Source organism: Podarcis filfolensis, assembly GCF_964270895.1.
Source record: "Podarcis filfolensis genome assembly, chromosome: 3".
NCBI classification, from domain to species: domain Eukaryota; kingdom Metazoa; phylum Chordata; class Lepidosauria; order Squamata; family Lacertidae; genus Podarcis; species Podarcis filfolensis.
The window spans coordinates 110523300-110550116 of NC_139606.1; the positions used below are offsets into that span (position 1 = coordinate 110523300).

Sequence of the window (26817 nt, forward strand, 5' to 3'; positions counted from 1 at the left end):
CAGTTTCACATAAGGAGGGCATTTATTCAAGGGAGGCATGGTGTTCTGCCACCACCTCGGCCTCCCTTACCTGGGTGGCACAGCAGCAATGGTAGGCTCTGGCAAAGTCTCATGCGATTTTGTCGAGATCTCAGAATATTTTGGCAAAATTTCACTGGAAGCCAGCACTGTCACTGGAGCCACATCTCCACTGGTAGTGGAGGTGGCAGGGTGCCTGCGAAGGTGCTACCTCTCGGGCTTCTGCCACCTGAGGCAGCTTCCTCCCCCTGCCTCACGAGTGGGCTGGCTCTGTCTGTTATCTCTTGCTGCCACCATGTGAAAGCCTTGTCAGCAAGCAAGGCCACATTTCAAGCCTGATCTTGAAATTCCTCTCCATGTGAGACTAAACGTGTTGGGAGACCGCATTTTACCATTCCCTCTCCATTTCGGAGTATCCCTGCTACGATAAAATCAGGATTGAGGGATGGGGACGAGCGGGAAGGCTGCGATTTGGAGGAGAACGTCATATTTCCAACGGAGAATTAATGAGAGGTACAGGAAGACGGTGGAAAGCAGGCTCAGAAAACAACGAGCCAAAATAATAGGTTTAGCAGAACGTTTTGGGTGCTGCTGTTTGCCACTCCAGTGCTGCTAAGCAGCTGTAAACTGCTTTTGTGTTGAATAAGCGGGCCTTAGAGTTGTTTTGCTTAGCTGGAACAGCACAAAGGATTCAGAGTTTACTCGTGGATCTAGCTGGCACTGTTTCTCCAGGGCTGCAAGAGGCCTCCACTCTCTGCATTGTTTTTATGTACTGCCTGTGATGTGTGCAGAGCAGTCACTGCTACTCCTTGAATACAGGATACGTGCGATTCCTCTGTCCTCTCCTTCACGTTGGCACCTTCCTTGCCAGCAAAAGGCAGTTAATATGCTGTGGCAGATCTCCATGGAAACGCTATCAGCTGGCTCAGGAGTCCCTCTGGTGTAGCAGAGGCACCAGAATAGTCACAACATGTTGCTGCTGCTCCTTCCTGTGAGCAACATGGAAATGGGCTCAATTTTTTCCACTTTTCATTTGTATGTTGTGACGTGGGGTTTGTGATTTCAGCTCTCTTGACATAATACGCTGGAGACAGTTCTGTAGTAACACTTCTTTATTAAAGCAAACAAGACTGAGAACTGAGGAGGGGAGAGCTACATTTATAGGGATAGGGAACTAGCTAGAAAGGATACATTTTGGAGGGAACAATATCAGGCAATCACAGTCCTGCCTTTTGGAGGAAACCAATAAGACAGAGGATCCAAATACAGCAGCTTAAATGAACCAATAGTAGCTGTACCCTCTGGAACCAAAAGGCAGTTACTTTACCCTACTGCAAATACAGACAATAATAATACAGATATAAAATCCTTTGACTCAATACACAACATTGTACACCGCCTTTCTGTCTTACAATACCCAAGGCGGTTTGCAAGCTGAAGAAACAAAGAATGTACACCTTATAACAATCCAATACAAAAATGTGATAACGAAACGTAACTTTAAAACAAGCAACTTATATCGCATAAAGTAATATTCAACAATCCGTTAGAATAGCATTGAATAATATTAAATATCGGCATATAAAAATTAAACAGAAATCCACTCTTAACAGTTATAATAAATAGTTTCTAAACTTTAATCAATAAAAGTCACAGTGCATAAAAGAATACAATACAAATTGAGAAGCAGAGACTGGAGGGTAAGGCAAGGTGGGTGGAAGGAGGTCTTGCCTGATGAAGTCTCTCCCCTCACAGTCTCCCCTCCATAACTCTGACTCTTCTCCAAACTGCAGACCCAGACTTGCCCACAAAACCCACACCTTTTGTTGGCAGCTTGTCCCCCGGCAGTCCGTAGTTAACCAGACTCTTCTTTCAAATGGCTGGGACTTTGCTTCTCCTTCGAAGGACACCTGCATGGTGTTGCCTCTCCCTCTCTTCAGATCCCCCCTAATTGTATGATACCTTTGCCATAACCCCTTGGCTCCCCACCCACAAATGAAAGAAACAGATGAGATCTTCAGAGAACAAATAAGCAGATTGAGTTATGGCGAATGAAGTTGTCCTGTTTGCTCAAGGACTTCCAGTTGTGCAATGGAACTTGCCCTCTTTCTCCTCCCTCTTCATGACCCCTCAGTCTGTTCTGGTGTTTTCCCCACTGGAGCAGATTTGCAAGGTGTGGTGGTGGCAGAGGTGCAGGAAGAAGAGGCGGGAAGGAAGCTCCATTACACAAGGGATATTCCTTGCAGGAATGGGACGACTTCGTTGGATGCAGCCCACTGTTACAATATGTTATGTGGCCACGCTGAGAACTCAGGTCTTGGTTGTTTTGTTTTGAAATGTCCTTACTTGCGGATGGTGTTGGAATCAACGCATCGGGCCCCTTCAAGCATTGCTCCCTCTAATTGCAAACTTGGATGGTGAGCTCCCACAGGAGTTGAAACTGAATGGCACCACTAAGTAGTGAGGAGGAAGCAACAGCATGCTCAAGAGAATCCTGGGATGTGTAGAGTTAAGAAAAATCATTTAAAAAAACAACCTAAAGGACAATAAAATAAAATATATATCTCCAGATGGCCCAGTAACGACTGTGTATGCTTAGTAGACAGTGTGTTGAGTGTGAAAAATAAAAATGGAAAGCTGGGTTGCTCTGCTTTGAGCTCTTTGCAGCTTATATTAATCCAGGAGAAAGATATGGTTGCTGCCTAGTTGGCTGGCACGAGGAGTTCTTCTGTTAGGCGTCGCGATACACGGCAATATTTTGTTCCAGGTCTCGCTTGTCTTACACTGTTGGTACAGTGCGTTCTGTGTCCTGGAAATGTCAGCACATCCTAAACTGAAAAGTGTGTTAATCCATTTGCAGAGCCCTTTGCAGTGACTTGGTTTGTGCAACATGGCAAGCCGAACTACGGCTTACTGGGATTGCTCAAATGGGTGGACTCCCCAAGATGCATTTGCAGCTGTTTTACTCCACCCTGTTTCGTTTTTAAAAACTCCTGAGCCACACTGAGGAGAGCCAAAGTTTGACCTGGTATGTGATCTGAATCTGGAATCACGGCTATGCTTAGTCCTTGAGAACCACAAGTTGCAGCTAACATTTTTTGCTTGGCTTACCATGCTGTGTGAACCAGGTCAGTGAGACACAGTGAGATCCTTTAATTGAAGCCACTCGTGTATTTTCAAGAAGTCTACTGGAAACTACTAAGAATTTCTTTTTAAAAACATTTGTATCCCATCACTCTTCAGATAACTTAGGTTGATGTTCATGGTTCCCCTTCTACATACCTTTTATCTACAGAAACAATTCTGTGTGGGTTGGTATAAATTCGATTTTTCTCATAGCAGCTGGCCCCAGGTTGCTCCATAAGGTTTATGGCCGAATCCAGATTTGTCTTCTCTAGATTTGTCTTCTCCAGATCCAGCTGTTTGCCCACTGGCATTGGCTGTCAAAGTCACCAGATTCCTATAAGAAACTACATTGTACAGAGCAAAATAACAACAAGCCAGCAATGAGCAAGCTGCTATTTGCCTGTGTTGAATGTTTCAACTTTCAAAAATGAAGGGTTCTAAAAAGTTGTAACATGATTTGGGAATTCAAAAAATATCTTTGTTAAATGAATATGATTTAGTTTTGCTTGGTAAGTAGTATGTGTATAACATTGCTTAGAAATCATTAAAATGATTGCAAAGTATTTGCAGTTATATATTAATATTAATATTATTATTTAGCATTACCTGGATTTTTCAAAAAGATAAATTTAAAATTATTTGGTTTTCTGAAAGACCTTTATGTGCTTCTTCATCAGATGTAGACTTAACCAAGCTGAATATTGTCCGTTCACTAAAATAATAGCAGATTTGAATTCCTTGCACCCAAAAAACTTTGTCAGTGCTGTTTAACCTGTTCGGTTTCTGCTTTCGGAAGGAGGGAGATGTGTTTTGTCACCTTCTTGAAAGAGATTAGTTTCCTCCCAGCCAAGCAACTTCTCTCTTTCCCTGACTTGATGCATTCTTTCTTGAAGACCACCCCACGCCCAGGTTCTGGCCTTGAGTCTTAGCCTCCTCTCCCCACACACCACTACAGTCTTGCTTTTCACACCTCTGCAAGCATCTGCCATCTGTATCCACTCCTCTGCTCACCAGCCAATATTTGTATGTGCCACTTATATGGAGGAACACATGCCAATCCTCATAAACCACAGCAGCTGTAGTTCCAGAGCCTGCAGCAGCCATACAGGCTAGATGCCAAGAATATCTTCCATGTTGTCCCCTGGGGTTTTTAAATGCTGAGTTTCCAGAAGCTGGAAAAGGAGGGAGAGTCTCTCTCTCTCTCTCTCTCTCTCTCTCTCTCTCTCTCTCTCCTCCTTCTTACAAACAATAGGAGCATTCAGACAGCTCCAACAATGCGGATTGAAATTTAGGTTTCTGCTTCATCTCTTGCCAAAAAGTGTTTGCTGGGCCATTAGAAGCCAAGGAGAGGCCATTGAAAGCCTTTCCTGCTGCCATGGTGGACTCTTGTTAGACACGTGGACCAGCTGAGACCAGATCAGCCTGAGCTCCCACAGGCCTGGAAAACCAAGGGCAACCTTCCAATTATTCTCACGACTTTTCACCTTGCTTTACAGTATACTCAATTGGCTAACAATACGAGATGGTTGCAACAGCTTACTAAAAATAAAAAAGCTTTAGCAACAAATCTAAATAGCATTACAAACCAAACCCATCCAGTAATATTCAATAAAGTTAAATGTAACAGAGACCAATAGATTATTTCAACCGGCCACCAGTTGTTTGAATGCACATTTAGCCTCAGCAACCCCATTATTAAAAAAATGCTTTAGGAAGTTTACAGGCTATGGACATCTCCCTAGGTAAGTTATTTCTAGACTCAAGGAGCCACTACCGAAGAGACCCTTCCCCGACCCATAAGGCATGCTTCAGTTCTGGGTGGTGTCTTCACAGGGCCTCTGACTGGTTGTAGAGTAAGAGAAAAATGACTTGGATCCTCATACGTCACAGCTATGCGGGCTAGAAATTTTGTGCATTAAAAACAAACCAAATCTACAAGATACCAGCTCTCTCCATCTTCAACACGATGTGGTTTGGTGGTTTGTGCGCAGAGGAACTGTATACCTGTGAGAAATAGTATTGGCGCCTAGGGGTTGTATTTAATTTTCCAAGCCTTCATAAAGCACAGTTTGTAAAGCGATGGACGAACGCCAAAGCTCCCCGCCCCCCAAAGTCTCATGCTGTTTTCAAATCTGCTCTGGAGAGTTGCAGTGGGACCCAAAGCCAACATAGGAAGTGTTCTGCTGAGGAAAGGGGAATAATTTTTTGTTGCACAAGCAGAAATCCTTACACTGAGGGAACCTTAGCCATAGTGCTACATTGAATATGCCCCACAAACACTTGGGTTTTAACCTTAAAACATTCCAGGCTGGGTCATGCTTTTGCACCCAAAAAAGAAAAGAAAATGTCGTTGAGTTCCATTACCTGGTCCATTTTGAGGAGTTGATGGCGAATTGTTTTTAAAGAGCTGCTGTTTTGAACCTCATTTGTGCCTACCTAAAACTTCGTAGACCTTGATTCTTCTTTCTCCAAATGTTTTGTTGTTCCCTTCCAATTCAGGGCTTTCCTCTACAACAGAAAGAGAGAAGTGAAATTTGTATTGTAACAATTGTTTTAACAAGGCGGGTCTGGGCATATAAATCCTGCGGTGATTTTAGTATGTGCATTTCACTGAGAAAATTAATGGATGTTTCTCTCTCCTCTCCCCCCCCGTTTTTCTTCTCTCCCTTCTCGTTTTGCTATCTCTCCCTCCCCTCCATCTCCTCCTTTCTCGTCCCCTTCCTTCTTTCTCTTGTTCCTCTGATTGGCTCTCCACCCCTTGCACTGTCTGCTTAATTTAGGAGTGGGGCACTTATCAAAGGAGCCACAGGAACAGTCTCGCGGTGTGGGAGTCCTAAGAGAAGTGCTCCCACACCACGGGACCATTTGGTCAGTGGCGCGACTGTCCCGGACAAGCCAGGGCAATTGTAAGCCATACAGTTTTATATTTAGGACACGAATGAATTGTACCTTGGATGAGAAAGATATTTATATGCGCCAGACTTGAATCGCTTTAACCAAGCAGGCCATATTGTTGATGGTACTTCTGATGTCTGCAGTTGTTTGATGTTACTGATATGTGGGGCATTGCAAAAAGCCTTTGCATTTTGCCTTTTACTAACACCTGATTTGTATCCCTTGTTTTAAGCATCCGTCTGTTTTGAATTGCATGGCCGGGTGAACAAATAACCTCTGTGCTAACCAGTGGGGAAGTGACCCTTAAACAGAAAGTTAATTGCACAAGGCACATTAATTGCTCTGCTCTCTCCCCCTGCTGCCTTTCTCTAATACAGCGGTTCTCAACCTGTGGGTCCCCAGATGTTGTTGGACTACAACTCCCATCATCCCTGAGCACTGGCCTTGCTAGCTAAGGGTGATGGGAGTTGTAGTTCAGCAACATCTGGGGACCCACAGGTTGAGAAAGGCTGCTCTAATACAACCAACGCAGTACGGGCGTCCTTTTTTGGCAAGCATGCTTCAACTCAAATATGAAGTATTAAGCACCACTCTAATACACCTTGCAGAATATATGCAACCCCACCAGCAGTGCTTTGCTGTATCTCTTCTGTTGGCCTACTGTGTCTGACAAAAAGGGTTGCCTCCTGGGCACTAGCCTGTCTCATGAAAAACACCTCCAGCATTTCCCTGTTCAGACGTTATTATCAAATTTCTTTGTGATCCTTTTATGCTGCATACAAACGATAGGACCGCCGCACCTTCCAGAAGTCGCTTATGCTATTGACAATACTAACTACTAGCTGATATGTGACTTACCTTTCAAAATGGCTCCCATATTATTTTTTTGCATCGCTACTTGAATTCTTGAGACTAACTGGTTTGTGTAAAGTTGGTTCATTTGTGTGTGCAGAAGGTACTTTTAAGAGAAATGCTTAAATTGCTTTATGGATGTTCACACGTTAAGTTTATTTGCTCCTTTCGAAATGCCATCCATGCAGTTTTTGATGGTGACAGAGGACAGAGGGGTAGGGTTTGGGTGCTATGGCAGTGTGCACCTACTGGAGCTTGGACCAGCTCATTTACCCCTTTTGAGGAAGGAATATAATCCAGGGCAAGTCTTGGGCTCTCACACAGCCAACTCCACCCCTGAAGGAAAATACAGAAAGTGAGCCATTCTGTGCTGCTTCATCTGTCCCTGGAGAACATGGAATGTGCCGAGCAGGTGGACAGGAAGTGTCTGTCTGTCTAGCCCTCTATATATGAGAGATGCACAGGCTTGGTGTTTACATGGATGAAACACCTGTGTGTTTCATTTGAAGAGGGCTTTTACCTCCCTATCTCCTCTCTGTTGCTGCTGTGCCATCTATATAAACGGCACCTTACAAAGTTACTGTTCACGGCTTGAGTTCATATGCAACAGAAGAAGTTAACTATCCTGAAATGAATCCTTGTTTGGGGAACACAACCGTAACTGTCATGCATTGAGAATGGGACTTAGTACGAAAAAAGAAAGTTTGTGCTTGGATCAGATGTTTCTTGGATAGGAAAGAGTTTTGTAGTCCTAGCTAACGGACTTATTGGAGAAACGAAGCCAGCCATGCTGGCTTCCTTTGTTCTCTGAGTGAGATCCAAAGGACATCATCTCAACAACTTCAGTGTCTGAAAGTAGATGGAGATGTGAGATGGAGGTAGACGTCAGAGAGGGTGCAACCTGACAGTTATCAGTCTAAGCTTCAAAGGAAAGGTCAGCACAGAACTCAAAGGACAAATAGAGTTTAGGAATCTGGAGGTTTCCCGCTCTCACTGTCTTGACCGCCATATAAACCTTTCTAAGCAAACTGATCTGCTTCCCGCTTCCAGCAGTTGCGTAGGTAATGTGGACAGCTCAGGATAAGCTAATACTGCAAAATGGACAATGGGAGAACTTAAAGAAGGAACAACCCGGATATTCTGCACTTGCTTCTGCCTGCACAATATGGAAGTTTTTTTTCCAAAACATTCTTGCTGCCATGATCTTGGGGAGCCAGCCATTCAGAAGGCACAGGTCTGCTGGTCTCATGCCAGCTTCTGCCAGGCCACATTGATTGGCTCAACACAGAATGAAGTAGCCTGAAATGAGAGCAATTATTGGGAGGGGACCCGCTGTTTTCTCTATAAAATCCATGATCGCTCCTTGTCAGTGCAAACTCAACTGAGAATTCCAGAAAACCTCTCCCTCTTGTTCTTTCTTTTGGCAAAACCGTAAGATTGGTGTGTGCAGTGATTCCTTAGCTCAGGCAGGTGTATACATACCGAGAACTATAATGCTTCTGACTTCTATCGGGCTGCCTACAGAAATGTCTCATTTTGAGCTGCCGCAAGGCAGTCCTTTGTGATACTTTTCAGTACAGCTGAGGCTTCTTTTGCACAGAAAGGAAAGTCTGTCATTGTATGCAGTAGTTACAAGCCAGTGAAGTAGTTAGACAGCCTGGCCCAGAATATTGCTTTGTGTTTTGGCATTGCTCACAAGACTGCCCGCTATTTGTATTTTAATGCACACCAGAGTACGCTGGAAACGATGAAGAGACAAGGTCCTTCCTTCTTAAAAGCAGAGTCCGCTTGCCCAGAAGTGAGATGTAATCAACTGATGCACTGCAACACCCCCACACAGCCAAAGGGCTGGTCATATTTCATTGATCCAATTTACTTTTTAAAATTGATAAAATACTGCCAGTAAAGCAATTTGAAAGAGATTCCTCTGCCAGCTACAAATTCCAAAAACAGCCTGCCAGGAGAAATACCTTCCAGATCATCCAAGTTATCAGCAAATTCAGGCAGGGGGTGAAATCTATAAGCAGCCATAAGCTCCCCTGTATTCCCCTTTCCTCCTCGAGCATCGTTCTGAGGAGCTCCAAAGTTTCTGCTTCTTGAATTAATAGTAATAAAAACTTTACAAAAGAGAAGAAGTTTCTGCTTCCATTTCCATAAACCACAGTTTGGCATGTCATCCAAACCCTCAGGTGATATTAATCTTAACTATGGTTAGTTGAATCAAGCCAGCTTCATAAACTGTGGTTTGAAGTTGGCCTCTTTCGACTGGACATGATTAAAAATAACTGAAGTTAATCTGAAATCAAAGTGAGATCTTCTGGACTCCTCTTTGATGCTATTCCAGAAGAGGCGAGGGAGCCCAAATTCACGATGGGAGCCTAACAGTGCAAAACTATGTATATTTGTTGTTGTTGTTTAGTCGTTTAGTCATGTCCAACTCTTCGTGACCCCATGGACCAGAGCACGCCAGGCACTCCTGTCTTCCACTGCCTCCCGCAGTTTGGTCAAACTCATGCTGGTAGCTTCGAGAACACTGTCCAACCATCTCGTCCTCTGTCGTCCCCTTCTCCTTGTGCCCTCCATCTTTCCCAGCATCAGGGTGTTTTCCAGGGAGTCTTCTCTTCTCATGAGGTGGCCAAAGTATTGGAGCCTCAGCTTCAGGATCTGTCCTTCCAGAGAGCACTCAGGGCTGATTTCCTTCAGAATGGAGAGGTTTGATCTTCTTGCAGTCCATGAGTCTCCTCCAGCACCATTTGCTCGGAAGTAAATCTGTGTTCAATAGTGCGCTTAGTATTACAATGAAAATGGGCCAGTGGGAAATCTACACCAAAACATATTGGTGTGTGTTTGGGGGAATGTTCAGTACAGTTCCAACCATGCCCACCCTATCAGGTGAGTGAGAGAGACGGTGCTCCTGAAATAGCAAGGATCCTACTCTTGCACATCAGTGTTTAAGAAGGAGACAAACATCTTGGCTTGAGCAAGCCCATTCATCACTGATCTGCTATGCCAGGACCCACAGCAAAACAATTGGTAGCTTGAAAAGAAAGGTCCCCTAAATCCTCTTCAGCTCTGATTATATTAATCTGCTTTTCTGCTTGCTCATATTTGCAAGCGGAGTCAGAGTGACACGTGAATGCAATAAGTAGCATTCAAGTAGCAGAACTGTTTTGCTGGAGAATTCATGGTTTCGCTATCCTTGGTAAAGCAAGTGTCCGGTGATCAAGTCCCCTTGGGTATTATTTTTTCACCCTTCCTCTTTCAACAAATCTGTCCTCACTTAGCCTTCTGTCTCCAACAGAACAAGCTCTCTGCTTTTACTTTTCCTCTCCAACCAAACTGCACTGGTCAGTTTGCTATCTTCCCCTCCTTACCTGGCTTGGCATTTTCTGTTTCTCAATCAGGGTTCTGTAGCCTTTAACTTCTAGTAAGTCCTTTGGCTGAAACAGCAATGATTTCCCTAAAGAACCCCGAATTCATTCATTCCATGCAGAACAATGTTTATGCCTAGCTCAAGCTATTCCTGCTTCAAATATTTTCTTGTAACTTGTGCCTCTTCACTGCTAATTCGACTAAATCCTACTCAGGTCTCTTTCGATCTACACTTTGAAGGGTGACTCATATGAACATATTTCCCATGATTACTTATTTAAATTTTGGGGTTTGCAAATCCAGTTTACGTTTTAGTTCAGTTCCTACTAGTCCCTTGTTGGTTCACTGTATAACCTGGCCCAAATGGCTGCTGAGCTGCAATGCTAGCCATTATATGGGTGCAGTAAAAGGACCCCTGACCATTAGGTCCAGTCGTGGCCGACTCTGGGGTTGCGCGCTCATCTCACTCTATAGGCCGAGGGAGCCGGCGTTTGTCCGCAGACAGCTTCTGGCTCATGTGGCCAGCATGACTAAGCCGCTTCTGGCGAACCAGAGCAGCGCATGGAAACACCGTTTACCTTGCCTCTGGAGCGGTACCTATTTATCTACTTGCACTTTGACGTGCTTTCGAACTGCTAAGTTGGCAGGAGCAGGGACCGAGCAACGGGAGCTCACCCCGTCGCGGGGATTCGAACCGCTGACCTTCTGATCGGCAAGTCCTAGGCTCTGTGGTTTAACCCGCAGCGCCAATCTGGGTGCAGTACAACATAACAAATATTGGGCCAATAACTCTCCCTCTTCCTTGAAGAGTAAGACTCTGGGGTTGCCAGAGTGCCAGGTTTGAGTTTTGTGGTGCTTTACATTTGCAAAACATTGGAAAATTCCTCCGCAATATTTGAGAACGCTTGTAGTTTTCTCTGAGTGCCATTCGTGGCAAACACGCACTTCCTTGTTATGCTACTGCAAAGAAACCATTAATACTTGTATTATGTTTTAACTTGCTTTCCTTTGGAGGCAGGGAATTGTCAAGTAAGTATAAGCAACAACCAGAGGGGGGAGGGAAATAAAACCCACACAGCTTTCTGTGAATGTACCATTCAGCTTACTAAGATGTCTTAAGGGTGACTATATTCTGCTAACAACCATACAGATTTCACATCCATGGCATTTTATTGTTCAGAATGAAGCGGTTTGGGGGTCACAAACCAGCTTTCACCAGACTTCCTAGGAGTGTTACATGACTTGTGATGTGGCATTAGCTTTACATCTCTTAGACAAATGTTTGAGGTGCTGGCAGACTGCAAAAGGCATATGTGTGCATATATACATGTTTATGTATATATGAATACACCGAGTATTTGCGCATATATGTGCTGTGCATAGAGAAATATAAAATTTCACAAAATTTTATATGTATGTATACATTTTCAAATTATATCTTGTGTTTCTTCTCCTATATGGCTTATGTCATGGTGAGCAGTGTCTTCCTGGGCTGAAAACAGATGTAACATTCTTAAAAGCAGGTCACGTTGGGTTCTCAAACCCGCAGTAATGAGCCTCGCTTCACAAATTCCCTTGCATTCATGCATGTATTGCAAACAGAAGACTGGCTCAACTCCCCAGGCAGACTGACCAGCTTCTTTTTAAATAGTATATGCCCTTTATTAATGTTTATATTCTTTACTTAACAATTTTAAAAGCCACAAACTTTTTTAAAAATAAAACATTTGCAGAGCTGCTCTGGGAGTTATGGAAGAGGTAGGTTGGTGACGGCATAGGCGCTAGCCAATAAGTACCCTGGCACTTGCTTGTTCTTCCCTGGCATGCTAAAAACACGGACACCCACCCACTCCCAACAGCTTGTTCCAGGACAAAATAATGTACCTGTGTGTTTTGAGACAGTGGATGTGCTTGCAGAGCTCTTCTCCCACATTTAATGTTACATCTGTCTTCACCTTCGCTTCCTCCACAAATCCTGCCTTGCTTTCCCCATAAACTTTATCAGACATCCTTAGGAGGAGAACTGTGGAAATCGGTTCATTTCTAAACTATACTAAAACAGAAAGAAGAGAAAAACTGGTTCGAGAGAAACTTTTGAGTACTTTCCAAATTGTTGCTGCTAAGGCTTCAAATTTCCATGCACACCTTCTGCCCTGATGCTAGCAATTACAAGCACTGCATGCCTGATGCTGTTCATGCAGTTCCAAAGAGTGATAGATGCTGAGTATCGTGAACTCTCTGCACTACACATTTAAAGCAGTACCATCCCAATTTGAACAATTATGACTTCCCCCAGGAACTTTAGTTAGTTAAGGGTGCTGATAGTTGTTTGGAAATGGTAGCTCAGCGATGGGAATAGGGCTTTCCTGAGTTTCCTGGGAAGAGCCATTGATTGTTAAACCACCCTTGAGAAATGTAGCTCTCTGGGTGAAATGGGCATCTCCTAACGCCTCCCAGCATCCTTAACAAACCGCATTTCCCAGGATTCACTGGGGGAAGCCATGCGCTTTAAATGTAAAGTGTGAGTGTAACCACAGTCAGCTGTAATGGGGGGGGGGGAGAAGCAGTGCCGAATCCAAACACCTCCTTGTTCCTCTTCTATATAAGGGTGTGTAAATTATCATTGACGAAAGGCAGTTTTCCCCCACGGGCAGTTTTGGGAGCTGTTCTTGCGAAATCCGTGATTGCCTATGCTCCCGGTAGTCCCTTTGCAAAGCAGCAGAATGCTGAGAGCATTTTGCTTTTGAGAGGGCGACGGAGCATCCTGCCCGTTCTCCTTGACCCCTGGAGAAGGGCAAGGAGGAACATGGCTGCAACCCACGGGTCAGCAAGGTTTACCTTGCCTGGGTCAGTTCACTCCTGTGGGGATCCCTCTGTGAGCCGAATTGCGTGCCCGTCCACGATTTTCTGCGCCTGTGCAGACACGATTTCCGGCATCTGCGTCTGTGCAGATGTGATTCCTGGTGTCTGCATCCGCGCAGACACGATTTCCAGTGTCTGTGCATGCACAGACACAGTTTCCTGTGCCACGGAAGTGAGTCCCTACGCTGCATTGCGCCGGTTTAGTGCAGCGTGCGGGGACTCGCCGAGCAGGTGGCTTGGTTCTGGGGTGGCTTATGGGCCAGTTAAATAACCCCCATGGGGCTCTTGTGGCCCATGGGCCTTAGGTTGCTGACCCCTGCTCCAACCCATGGAAATTTCTGTTGATAGTGGCTGGGCTCACTCAGTGTTGGAGCGGCAGGCTGGTTCCTTACTGCTCCTGTGGAAATGGATATTAGAGAAGATATTCAGACACACCATTGCCACCTGGCCTTGGTGATCCCTGTGCCTAGAATGACGTAAGTCCCACTGTGTCCAACAGAGCTTACTCTGGGGTACGTGTGCCTAGGATCGCTGTGTTACAGCACCATCTTATATACGCTCGCTCGGAAGTAAGTCTCATTGGCTTCAATGGGGCTTACTTCCAGGTTAGTGGGCAGAGGAAAAGAGTCTTAAATCACTTTTCATACAATGCTTTTTCCTATTCCCCCCCCCTGCAAAATGGGAGTGGGGTGAGGAATCCTTCAGTTCTTCACCCCTTTTGGAAATTGCTCCTGAGACACGAGTTGCTGGTTTTCGCTTACCGTATTTTTCCATGTATAAGGCTAGGTTTTTTCCCTAAAAAATAATGTCAAAAATTAGGGGGCATCTTATACATGGATAGTGCCAAGGGTGGACTGGCGATTGGTTGTTGCCGCAAAAATTAGGGGGCATCTTATACATGGGGGCATCTTATAGATGGAAAAATACGGTAATTCTATTAGAATTAGAAGATTATACAATGCTGGCCTAAAGGAGTGATCGGACCACATTTCAGCCCAAAACCTTATTGAATTGCCACTTCAACATTGCAGAATTTACTAGCATTGCATGACAAGGGAGGAGGCAGCAGTCTAGGGTGGTGGAGAACTTTGTACCCTTGGTTTAAGGAATCTCTTAAAAACGGACTGGGCATTTGGAGTCAATGGCAGCTGTACAGCAAGAGCTTAGCCACACCTATGTTCTTCAACGATTGTTGCTCCCATTTCGAGCCAAAGAGCAGGTTTCCCCTGGGAAGGGGGCAGGGCAGTGGGGAAACTTTGGGCTTTCTTGACATGGGACAAGTGGGAGTGCAGAGGTGTCTTAACACTCTACAGCCATCCCACCCCTTTAAAGTGAAACTTCACGGACAGAGCCTTTGGATCAACACAATGCAGAAAACATTCCCTATCCTACACTCTCCTTCCATTGCAACACTACAGTCCGGTGAAGCAGCGAATCTGGTATTTCTTAGGACAGCCTTCCCCCAACCTGGCACCTTCCAGATTATTTTGGACTACAACTCCTATCAGCCCCAGCCAGCATGGTGGTGGCTGATGGGACTTGTAGTCTGAAACATCTGGAGAGCATCGGGATGGGGGAAAGTTGCCTTTGGATGGGGACAAGGGACCACTTCAAATATCACGTATTTAGGTGTGCATTCAAAATATTTTTTTAAGTGTGCACCTCAAATAGACACGGGGAGATGTGACAAATTTGTGTTTGCAAGCACTTATATCGCACAGGAACATTCTTCAAGGAGTTGTGATTCTCTGCAGTTCCCTGCTGAGTGTCTGCTCCATGGCAAACTGGTTTTATATATGATGCTTTAGAGCAAAAAAACAAACAAACACCACATCCATCTATTGTTTGAAGCTGTTGCTATACTCTGGACTTCTCTTTAGGTGTGCAAGATGCCAAAAGACTTTTTTGCAGGGGTGTTTGGAGCATGTGGGGAGCACTGATAAAGCTTCCTCTCTCTCTTTTCTCCTTGTCTTATAGGATCTTTAGTGCAGACTTTGCCCCACGATGTCAGGGTATGATCTTTCTGAATATGCGGACTGGTGCACTCTTTTAATTTCTGTTTTAGTTCTTGCTGGCATGCTTGAATAGCATGGCCTCACAGGAATGACCGGTCAGTTCAAAAGAGGCTTGTGCATGAATGTCTATAATGGCCTGATTCTATTTCTCTGAACTGTACTAAGTTTCTCACTTGGCTTTATTTGCTGCTTACAAGGGGATCAAGGTAACTCTTTTCAGTGTTGAAGTGTTTTGCTCATGCTTAAACTGAACATACTTACCTACCTGAGTTGTGGTCGTTTGGTTTGCCGCTATTTCCTCAATAACTTAGCTGCAACTTTTTATAGCTAAATAATGTGAGATAGTCAGTATTAGCTGTCATCTTTGTGACGACCTGTATTTTTTAAACTCTGCTTCCAAGGTCATTGATACATATTTCTGTACATCCATTATGATTGTCATTTGACTGCAGCCTTCTCCAACCTGATGTCTTGCAAGATGTCTAGGATGACAACTCCCAATGGTGAAAACATCTGGACACCAAGCTGGGAAAGGCTGTTCCAGTGGATTTATTTATTTTACTATAATATGCTCGGCATTCCTCCAAAGAAAATAATTGATCTGTTGTATATTTCATTCAGTGCATTGGGAAAAATATATTAGACCTTGGTCTCATTCATATATATATATATATATATATATATATATATATATCACTTATTTTTACATCCTTAAGATATCAATGACTTCCCTTCTTCTCTTTCCATGGTTCATTTTGCATATCACAAATCCCTGCATATTTTACAAAAACTATACCATTCAGTATTCCGTTATTACTTCCATCAAAACTTATTTACACTTTTGAGTTTACCTTAATGCTGCCATTGGTCTTAATATCACAAGGTTATTGCAAGCCATGAAATGTCTTACGTGCACATTTATGTCTTAGCAAGTTTTTGTATGAGTGTGCTTGATTCAGCTGAATAACCAAACCTAACAATGAAATATCCTTTTTTTAAATGCAAAAAAATGCTCACCGTGAAGCTCACGTTTTCATGGCTGCTCACAGTGTACTTGAATGGATAGATTACAGGGGTGGGGGCAAAGGGATCATAAACCCCTTACCTTTTGTGACAGTCCTCTACATTACTGTTTTTAAGAAGACTACAGTAGAGTAATAATTTTACTAAAACTGGAAGGAGTCAAGTGGTAAGACTTAAATCATGTCATTATGCACCCCCAATCTTTACTGCCATCATTTGAGCACTGTGTGTAACAACCCAATTCCTGTGGTTGGAAAGTTATGCTCCTAAAAAGTTGTTCTCAAACTACTTTTTGAAGTTCAAGAAACCAGGACTCTTTAACAGGTCACTGAAGGCCAAAAAGAAAAAAAGAGGTCTCTTATTAACAAGCTTATTCTAATTCTTCTTTGTGTTTAAGATTAGAAAGACCCAATCTGTGCAGGGATCTTCCACCGTCTTCAAGATGGGTGTTAATTTTGGGATCGGTGTTTCTCATTGCATGCACGTTTTTTGCAACCCAAAGTGGACTCTGCAAAATGCATGCATGCGGCAAGTACTAACACCACTGTTACCGAAACACCAGCCCATATCTGCCCCCCAATTTAATCCAGATTCATCCTTTCCAAGGGAAATCAGATAAAGTTTTTTTTTAAAAAAACAACGCATTGTTGCCAGCATCCTATTTGTGATATCTCAGTGGTTTATTCATAATATTAAGCCCATGTCTGAAAGAACCCATAGACTTCTATTCCATTTGCATGAAAGAGTAGCAGTATTTATAGAAGCCAGCAATAAGGGCTTTGTATCTGACAGCTCATTGTATTTGTCTTTTCTGTTCTATTTCCACCACCCCAATAATTATAGTTGTTTACTTTGCAGGCATTAATTGCTACTGCAGTAGAGACAAAGAATTATGAGTCAATGTCGCTGGCTGATCCTTACATAACAAAGCAAAGACAGAAAATCAGCCAGATATTATTACCCCCAAACAAATGCTCAGTAAATAACATAGAAAACCAAGCCCTCACTAACAAAAACATTCTGCCTTCGTCTGGCAACCAATCTTTCAGAAAACACAGTCATGTTCTAGGAGGACTCAGAAGTCACTTGGGTCAGATGTCTACAACACACAGCGTTATTAAAAACAAATCACAGAGTCAATAAACGTCCAGTTATATTGCACATGGTAAAATTCTATTCTTCATGCCTTCTTCGTTTCATACAGAGATGCTGTTTGAATTAGCAGCGCTTGTTTTCATGCTGACAGCTGGGTCCTTGAAAAATCAATCAGAGACGACAGAGTAGCTGTGGATTTTTCCCCCTTTTCAAAAGCATCTGCAAAGATTCCATCCACTCCCAGTCCCTTCTTGGAGAGTGAACAAGAGCCCTTAGTGAACCACTTCCAGTCAGAGCAGACAATGCTGGATCAGTGCTATAAAGCAGCTCCTTGTGTTCCTATTTTTTAAAAGATCAAGAAAAGTTTCATCTTAGAAATGCCTTACACTGAATCAGACCACTGGCCCATCTAGCTACATATTGTCTTCACTGACTGGCAGTGACTGCCCGGAGTTTCAGACAGGGGACACTCCCAGCCTTACCTGCAGAGGCGGTTTTAGGGTGGCGCGGCCATTGTGGACGCACTGGGTGCCATGCTGCAGGAGGCACCGCAGCAATGCTGTAGAACAGAGCATAAGAGGGAAGGGGTATCAAAGTTTAATGTTGCACGGGGCACCGCTGAAATCCGAGAGCCCAGAGTCCACCTCTGCTACCTGGGGACGACAAGGATTGAACCCGGGACCTTCTGAATGCAGAGCAGACGCTCTTCCACTGAGCTGTGGCCTTAGGCTAGGAGGCAAAAGGCCACACATTGTGTTCTATGTGCACATCCTCTCCCTGCCATCTCAGCCCTCTCCTAGAGAATCAGAGAATCACAGAACTGTAGAGTTGGAAGGGACCCATGGGTCATCTAGTCCAACCCTCTGCAATGCAGGAATCTCAGCTAAAGCATCCAAGACAGATGGCCATCCAACTTCTGCTGAGAAACCTCCAAGGAAGGAGAGTCCATAACCTCACAAGGGCGTCTCTTCCACTGTCAAGCAGCTCGTACTGTCAGAAAAAAATGTGTTTAGTCAGACTCTCCTTTCTTGTAACTTGAAGCCATTGGTTCGAGTCCTGTCTTCCAGAGCAGGGGGGAAACAAGCATGCTCCCTCTTCCAGTGACAGCCCTTTAGATATGTGAAGATGGCTATCGTGTCTCCTCTTTTCCAGGCTAAACATACCCAGCTCCTTCAGAAGCCACTCCTGATGGTCAGAGCAGCCTTTGATGTAGCTTACATACAAGTGAGCAGGAGCCCTTGGGATTGGTGCAGATTTCTTCCTTTCTTTTTTATGAAATCAGTCGCCTTTCCTGACATTTATACGTAAGGGACCCTTTCATATGCTAGCCAAAACACCTTTGGCGTTGTTTCAGATTCACTCCAGTGTGATTTTGAAATAACATGGCAGAGTGCAACTCATTCTCCTGACCATAGATAATCTCAAACCCTTGACAGCGAGATATACACCGCCCAGGCTCCAGCTAGCTAGTTTCATTATCCAGTAGGTTATTTCTTACCCATTCATGTGTGCTGATCTTCGTGTTTTCGTTGTGCTTCTTTCAGGCCTCCAGTTAGCAGAGCTGCTCCTCAACCTGAGAAACTGCAAAAGAATAACATCAATAAAAAAAGGAAACTGGTTGAGGTCAGGGTTAATCCTTCGTTGTTTTATGCTAATTGCAACCTGGGCTGAATGATGTTTTTGCTTTGGTTTGGGAGTTTTTGTGTGCGATGGCAATTACGGACAAGCAACAAGCTGGTCTTTGCCCTCAGTGATTTTTGTTTGTTTTTGATGCTCTTCTCCACAAGCCATGCAAAATGTTTAATTTGCACATGCAGTTGCAATGAATTTCTTATTGGCCTCTTGCAGCTTTCAATTTTTGTGTCAGCTTTTCCAATAATGCTACCTGCCAGAGCAAACAGCATTTGTGTTTTCCATGTATGCCATCTGCATGTCAAGACCCCCTAGGCCTCCCCCTTGTGTTGAAAAATAACATGTGGGCACCATATTTTAGGTTAATGGGCAAAATTTAGGCCACAACTTTGTTGGTTACAGAATGTGAGCGGTATTGGCTTAGGCATTGGAATTGAACCGACTATATCTGACTCCTGCCCGCCTGCAGGAAGTCTCACAAGGGTTAACCACCAGTAGGGAGAGTCCTGTTGATGCACGTCAACTCAGAGTGCCCCCCCAGGATCAGCGGAAGGTCGTGCCATGGTCCTAGACTCCACCCGGGCTTTGGACAGGAACCATGACCCCCGGATTCCTTTAGCGGAATACCCTTTAGAATGGAGGAGCCGTTGATGGCCACACCTCCCCTCCCCCAATCCAGGTTTTACCAATACCTAACTGCCACTCGATGGGACGTGGGTGGCGCTGTGGGTTAAACCACAGAGCCTAAGGCTTGCTGATCAGAAGGTTGGCGGTTTGAATCCCCGCAACGGGATGAGCTCCCGTTGCTCGGTCCCTGCTCCTGCCAACCTAGCAGTTTGAAAGCACATCAAAGTGCAAGTAGATAAATAGGTACCGCTCCGGCGGGAAAGTAAACAGCATTTCTGTGTGCTGCTCTGGTTCACCAGAAGTGGCTTAGTCAAGCTGGCCACATGACCCGGAAGCTGTACGCCGGCTCCCTCGGCCAATAAAGCGAGATGAGTGCCGCAACCCCAGAGTCGGTCACGACTGGACCTAATGGTCAGGGGTCCCTTTACCTTTTAACCGCCACTTGAGCTGAAGGCTTGCTGCCAATACCCTCACACCTGCAACCAGCCTCTAATGCCCTCAGAGACCACGGCCAACCAAACATCATTTCCCCGATTGGAAAGATGTACGCCATCAGCACAGAAGAAGGCCTCTTTTGCCTAATGTAATGGTGAGGTGCGCAATCACCCGGTCCTTCAGTTCTTCCACCTTCCGAGTCACCGCTCGGTTCATGAGTTTTCCCGGCCTTGTTAGCGGCAGCCGGGCAAAGACTGTTACGCCACACACGTTTTTCCAGGAGCATTGACCAAATTAGAGTCATGTTTGGAAAGGCAGCCACCAGCTTGTCAAAGTCCTTTTTAACGCTCCAAGTCAAATCAGAGCAAACAGCAGTTGGGTTTTCCATGTATGGCATTTGCTCTGATTTAGCAGGTTCAGTAGAACGCAGTTTTTCCCAGAAAAGCACTGGAACAACAACAACAAAAAGTCTGCTCAGATGTGGAACTGAAAAATCCAGACCACTGCCTAGGAAGTATGGAGCAAAGATAGGTTTGGATGAGCCCTTAGATGTGTAATTTCTCCTTTGACAATATGATTCTTGGCTGCTGATTCTTCTAGACCTGTCAGCAGCCTTCGACATGGTCGATCACGAACTCCTAGACCACCGCCTTGCCGACGTGGGGATCCAGGGCACAGTCCTCCAATGGCTGCGCTCGTTTCTCTCTGGTCGGGGACAGAGGGTGGCGCTTGGGGGGGAATTGTCATCGCGCCACTCCTTGGTGTGTGGAGTGCCTCAGGGTGCGATTCTCTCCCCGATGCTTTTTAACATCTTTATGCGCCCCCTCGCCCAGCTTGTTCGGAGTTTTGGGCTGGGTTGCCATCAGTATGCCGATGACACCCAACTCTATCTGTTGATGGATGGCCATCCTGACTCGGCCCCAGACACACTGACCAGATGTCTGGAGGCTGTGGCTGGATGGTTACGTGGGAGCCGGTTGAAGTTAAATCCTTCGAAGACAGAGGTCCTCTGGCTGGGACGGGACGATATGGGATTGAGGGGGCAACTCCCATCTCTTGCGGGGGTGCAGTTAGTGCCAGCACCGTCCGTTAAGAGTTTGGGTGTAATCTTCGATACCTCCCTCTCTATGGAGGCGCAGATTACAGCTATAACAAAGGCGGCATTTTTTCATCTCCGCCAAGCTAAGCAGTTGGCCCCTTATCTCTCTCGCCCTGACCTAGCCACTGTGATCCATGCGACGGTCACCTCCAGACTGGATTATTGTAACTCGCTCTACGTGGGGCTGCCCTTGAGACTGACCCAGAAACTCCAGCGGGTGCAGAATGCCGCGGCGAGACTCCTTATGGGGTCTTCGCTGCGAGACCACATTCACCCGGTACTATATCAGCTGCACTGGCTCCCGGTGGAGTACAGGATCAGGTTTAAGGTGCTGGTTTTAACCTTTAAAGCCCTATACGGCCTAGGACCCTCGTACCTACGGGACCGCCTCTCCTGGTATGCCCCACAAAGAAACCTACGGTCTGCAAATAAAAACATCCTGAAGGTCCCAGGCCTCAGAGAGGTTAGGCTGGCCTCAACTAGAGCCAGGGCCTTCTCGGCTGCAGCTCCAATCTGGTGGAACGCTCTGTCACAAGAGACTAGGGCCCTGCGGGACCTGACATCTTTCCGCAGGGCCTGCAAGACAGAGTTGTTCCACCAGGCCTTTGGTCAGGGCGCAGCCTGACTTTCTCCTCTGGCAACCTGCACAGAGTTTTGCTTAATGGTTGCCATCAACTTGATTTTAATTAATTTTTATAATGAAATATTTTTAGAATGTTGGTTTATTTGATTGTTTGATTATTTGATTGTTGTTAGCCGCCCTGAGCCCGGCTTCAGCTGGGGAGGGCGGGATATAAATAAATTATTATTATTATTATTATTATTATTATTATTATTATTATTATTATTATTATGAAAAGGTAAATGCCAAGTGAAAAGCTACAGTACCTTGCATTGCATCACATGTAGTTGAACTCGCATGCATTCATCCCATGAAGACTTATCAATAGATTTGTGGCATAGGGATTTATATTTTGCTTCTTGAGTACTAATAAGGATGAGAATAGCATGGAGAAAACCTGGTGCCATCACTTCTGGAAGAGCAAGAAGTGTCTGTCAAGCTGTTACTTTACAATTTTTATTTCTTACGATGTTGAACTGGCTTTATTGTGAATGAGGTAAATATTTGTTAATGTTCTGCAAACCATTTTTTAAAAATTGCATGTTGCTTATTGATTCAGAATTTCTTTGTATGATTTGGATAAACTTTTGCAAATATTATCAGCATCAGAACAATTTGGACATTGTTCCTCTCTGATTTTTACTTTTTTGTGGTTGGTGGCTGGAGAAAATGTCTCTCTTTAAAATGTCGTTGCTGATGTGTCTCCTTTGAGGAGGAAAAAAGAAGTGTTCACCAAAAGTAGCATATAACCCTCTTATTATCTTGGTACATTTTTCTTTCTAGGAATTGGCTTTAGACCATGTTTTCGGGTATCGCGGATTCGATTGTCGCAACAACCTTCATTACCTCAACGATGGTGCTGATATTATTTTCCATACTGCTGCAGCATGCATAGTTCAAAACCTTTCCACAGGTAATTCAAAGACATTTTGAGTAAATAATGGATAGATGATGAAGTATGGCATAAACAGGTGTTTATGCCAAATCGCTAACAGTGCAATCTTAACTCAGGTTTGCTGAGAAGTAAGTCCTGTTGAATTCAGTTGGGCACCCTTCCAGATAAGCAAAGTTAGGATTGCAGCATAAATCATTGTTGAAATGGTCTAAAAGCTATTCTTATATCAAGCTACAATTGTTCTTATGCAAATGGAAGTGATAATTTCCTTTTCCCCTCTTCAGATAAGTTCATTTTTCTAGGACTGACTTTTTGTACGTATATTGCAATCGCCTCTGTTTCAATTCCTATTCTAAAACCAATGTTTCTTTGGAATCGCATAGGAAGCCAGACTTTCTACCTGGAGCATACAGATGACATCCTCTGCCTAACAGTCAACCAGCACCCAAAGTACAAAAACGTGGTGGCAACCAGCCAGATTGGTAGGTTCATAGTCAAGTTAAAAGTAAAGTATTTAGTTGAGATTCCTGCATTGCAGGGGGCTGGACTAGATGAGCCCTGGGATCCCTCCTGACTCCACAATTCTATGATTCTATGATGCTGGCCCTCTGTTTAGATGTAGGGAGTATGAAACTGGACAGAGTTATCCTTCCTGAATTATTTTTCCCCCACCCTGCTATTGGATGGGCATCTTCATTCCGAACCCAATATAAGGTCACCACCTAGGCCAGAATTTTCTGCTCAGACATGTAGCAACTCCCTGAGGTCTCAGGCAAATAGTCAAGGGAAACATCCCTGTGAATCTGGAGAGAACGCATCTCCCTCTTCCAGAGTGTCTAAATCAGGGGTCGGCAAACTAGGGCCTGTGGGCCGTATACGGCCTGAGGGGGTCATTAAACTGGCCCCCGGTCCTTGCTGCCCGCTCGGTCATTCCCCATGCTGGTTTAGCTCCGCACAGGGACTGACTTCCGGGACGCAGCCAGGGCTTTCTCCTCCCCCGCCATGGCTCCAGAAGCCAGCGAGGGAAGAGCGGTGTACACATGTGCACGGGTGCAAGCGCACCCGCGCGCTCCTGCGCACGGGCGATCCGGCCTGCCAGCGGAAAAGTTTGCCAACCCCTGGTCTAAATGCTATGTTGCTGCATGTAAAACAAAACCCACCGAGGACTGATTCCTTTTAGCAAACTTTAATTTTTGCTTTCTATGCCTGGCATTCTATACTATGATACAGCTGCAAGTTATTTCATTGCTACAGTCCTCGATTGTGCTTTGTTTGGTGCTATTTCATCTCTTCGGACCTCAGTTTCCCTTTTGAATACTGGTAATTGACCGTAATAAAGAGATAGGATTCGATAGGCAATGCTAGGCATTAACCCTGACAGTTTTCACATGCAAAATGTGTCCTCTTCTCTAGCTAGCACCTTTGATATTACCCAAGCAAAAAGCTATCATCAAAATAGCCCCTGCGTGTCTTTGGGGAATCTCTGGATAACAGCTGTTTGGTGTGCTGCCATTTACCACGGCTTCCTTAATTCGCTGTCTTCTCATTAACCTGCCACATGGAAGGAACTCCAGTTCTCATTCAGTCTCAGTCAGCAATTCCATTGGAACTCTCTATTTATAGCTACCTAATAAAACGCCTGTGTTTCTTTAAGAGCTTGAAACTACCTGCATGCAGATAGATGATTTGGGGCCTAACACAGTCATCGCACTTCACAAACTGAGAGGTTTAAGTAGAAACTTCTCCTGCCGATGAAATATTAGGCTTGAGGCTCTTGACAACGTTTCGAAAGGAAACATCCTTTTCCTCCCTTGTCTTTGTGAATATCCATCAGGAAAGTAAATCTAAACACACACGATATTTTTTGCAATATTTAAGGAACTGAGAATATTTTCTGGCTGGCTGTGTTGGCAGCTTGGTTGGCTGGTGGAAAATTCCGTTTCTCTTGGGTGGTGGAGCAGGGCATGGCAATGTTTTGACATCATGGGTGTGTGTGTAGGGGGTTTGACATCATTTTACAACTTGGGCTGGATCTACATGGACCTATTTAACATTATTTCCCCCTATTACAACAATATTAGATAATGCCGTTCTAAAACGTCATGGGGCATACTTGTTAATTAAAACATTTTTTACCTTGGGGTTTGGGGGTATTTTTTGGAGGGGGGGAGTCAGATATAAGTAATACCCGGCCACACCCTATTCCAAAACACTGTTTCTTTCCCTCCTGCTTGTCGCTGGTTGCTCTGCTCCACATTTTAATTCTTCCTCCCTCCCTGAACATCACCCCTTGAATACATTGAAGGGGGGTTGGAGTTTAAATAGAGTAAAAAAAATTAAAAAGGTAAAACCCTACATAAGGGCGTATGAGCAGTGTTTTACCAACATAGCAGTATAAAGCTATAAAAATAAGCAGTAAAAAGGCAAGGTAATAACACATTATGAACGTAAAAAGTAGGACCTCAATGTGTCCATCGCCATTACCAAAACCATTCCTTAACCCTTCCTTAACGTTAGAAACCATGAGGGTAGATCCTCCCTTGGAGTATTTAACAACATAGTTTTAAACATCCATCTGTCGTGGATGCTTTAGATGAGTCCCTGGTCCCTTCCAACTCGTAAGATTCTAGGATTCTAAGGTAGGGGTCAAAATCAGGTTAATATTAACAGAAGCTAAGGTCAGTTCCAGTGTTTTCCATTCCTGTGGTTCAGAGGGTACTTGCTGAGAGGGAAGTGGGGAACTACATTCACAAGACTGGCTCATGATCTCTTGGCAGCAGTGAAGAGAAAGCCAGTGTTACATTTCCATCAGTCTGCACTGGAAATTCTTCTTTTGCAGAATAACCCACTGCATTGGGGCAATTTTGGTTCTCTACAGGTATCAGCAGAAATGCATTACGTTGAATATATGATTCAACTATATTCCTGCCTTTCTTTTGTTTTTGTTGTTTATTTATCCATATTCATGTTGATTTTGTTTAAAACTTATTTTTTATTTGGTGCTCCTTCCTTCTGGTGCTGATGTTGAACGCTTCAGCATTAGAAACAGTGACTTATTTCCGCTATTGTTTTCCCTTGGTGCTTTCTCATTTGCCATTGCCCACACCATGCAGGTGATATGACAGAATTTCCAGGTAAGGCTTTCCTCTCCTGTGAGTCCTAGTCAGAAAAGTCGCGTCAGGTCCTTTTCATGCTCCTCCTCTTGTTGTATCTATGTCAGCTGCAGATACAAGTTGAACATGGGCAGGTTTGGGTTTTTTGTGTGTGGTTTTGTGCATCTTTCCATGAATATTTCCTTATGGTCATTTTAGAACATGTCTACCATCATGAAGTCTGATATTTCTCCCCCCAATCCACTCATGTGTGTTCCATGAGCTATTACTACATGTGGTTCTCGGGGAGGGCTGCAGATGGTTTCGTCTTAGCTGCCTTACTGTTGATAAAATGCACCTGCCTCTCAAGATCGATGACTTTAAATGAAACTTTCTTAATTCCCCATTCCTTTTAAAATAAATCAGGTACAACCCCTTCTATCCACATATGGGATGCTATGACTAAGCAGACTTTGTCTATGCTGCGCTGCTTTCATTCCAAAGGAGTGAATTACGTCAACTTCAGCGCTACTGGCAAGCTCCTAGTGTCTGTGGGAGTTGATCCTGAACATACAATCACAGTGTGGAGATGGCAGGAAGGTGAGTACACAGTCTCGTTCTTATTACCATATTGGCCTGAAGAGAAGACACACCCGCTAATTAAGACACACCTTTAAAATTCAAGGGGTGGGTGCATGGGAAATATAAGCCACACTTTAACTTTTCACGGTCGAAATTTGGGAGAAAAAGTGTGGCTTATATTCGGGCCAATATGGTAGTTAGAAGAACCACGAATTCTAGAGGCAAAGCCACACATTAAATGTTAAAACAACTTTTTAAAAGTGTGTGTGGTGCTTTTAACAAACACTGATGCATCTGTTGTGTTTACTGATTTGCCGCTCCCTTTCGATTTCCGCAGGTGCTAAAATTGCAAGCAGAGGAGGCCACCTAGAAAGGATCTTTGTGGTAGAGTTCCGTCCAGATTCAGACACCCAGTTTGTCTCTGTTGGAGTCAAACACATGAAATTCTGGACTCTGGCTGGAAGCGCTTTGCTCTATAAAAAGGGAGTCATTGGTTCGTTGGAAGATGCCAAAATGCAAACCATGCTTTCTGTGGCCTTTGGAGCGGTGAGTTTGTACTTTTACTTGTGGGATTT

General features: G+C 44.4%; 1 protein-coding gene across 6 annotated transcripts in view; it reads left to right on the forward strand.

Moving 5' to 3' along the window:
- EML6 (EMAP like 6) overlaps nt 1-26817 on the forward strand; it is a 174812-nt gene that overhangs the window by 130177 nt on the left and 17818 nt on the right. For 3 of the 6 annotated variants that reach the window (XM_083604732.1, XM_083604730.1, XM_083604733.1), the window contains 6 exons: nt 18803-18881; nt 22457-22586; nt 22952-23050; nt 25682-25702; nt 26087-26260; nt 26580-26788. In XM_083604732.1, coding sequence (XP_083460858.1) covers nt 18803-18881; nt 22457-22586; nt 22952-23050; nt 25682-25702; nt 26087-26260; nt 26580-26788 — 712 coding nt within the window. Of the gene's footprint in view, nt 1-5924; nt 6051-15102; nt 15347-18802; nt 18882-22456; nt 22587-22951; nt 23051-25681; nt 25703-26086; nt 26261-26579; nt 26789-26817 lie in introns of those variants that run through there. The other 3 variants (XM_083604734.1, XM_083604731.1, XR_014545789.1) reach the window with 3 other exon arrangements.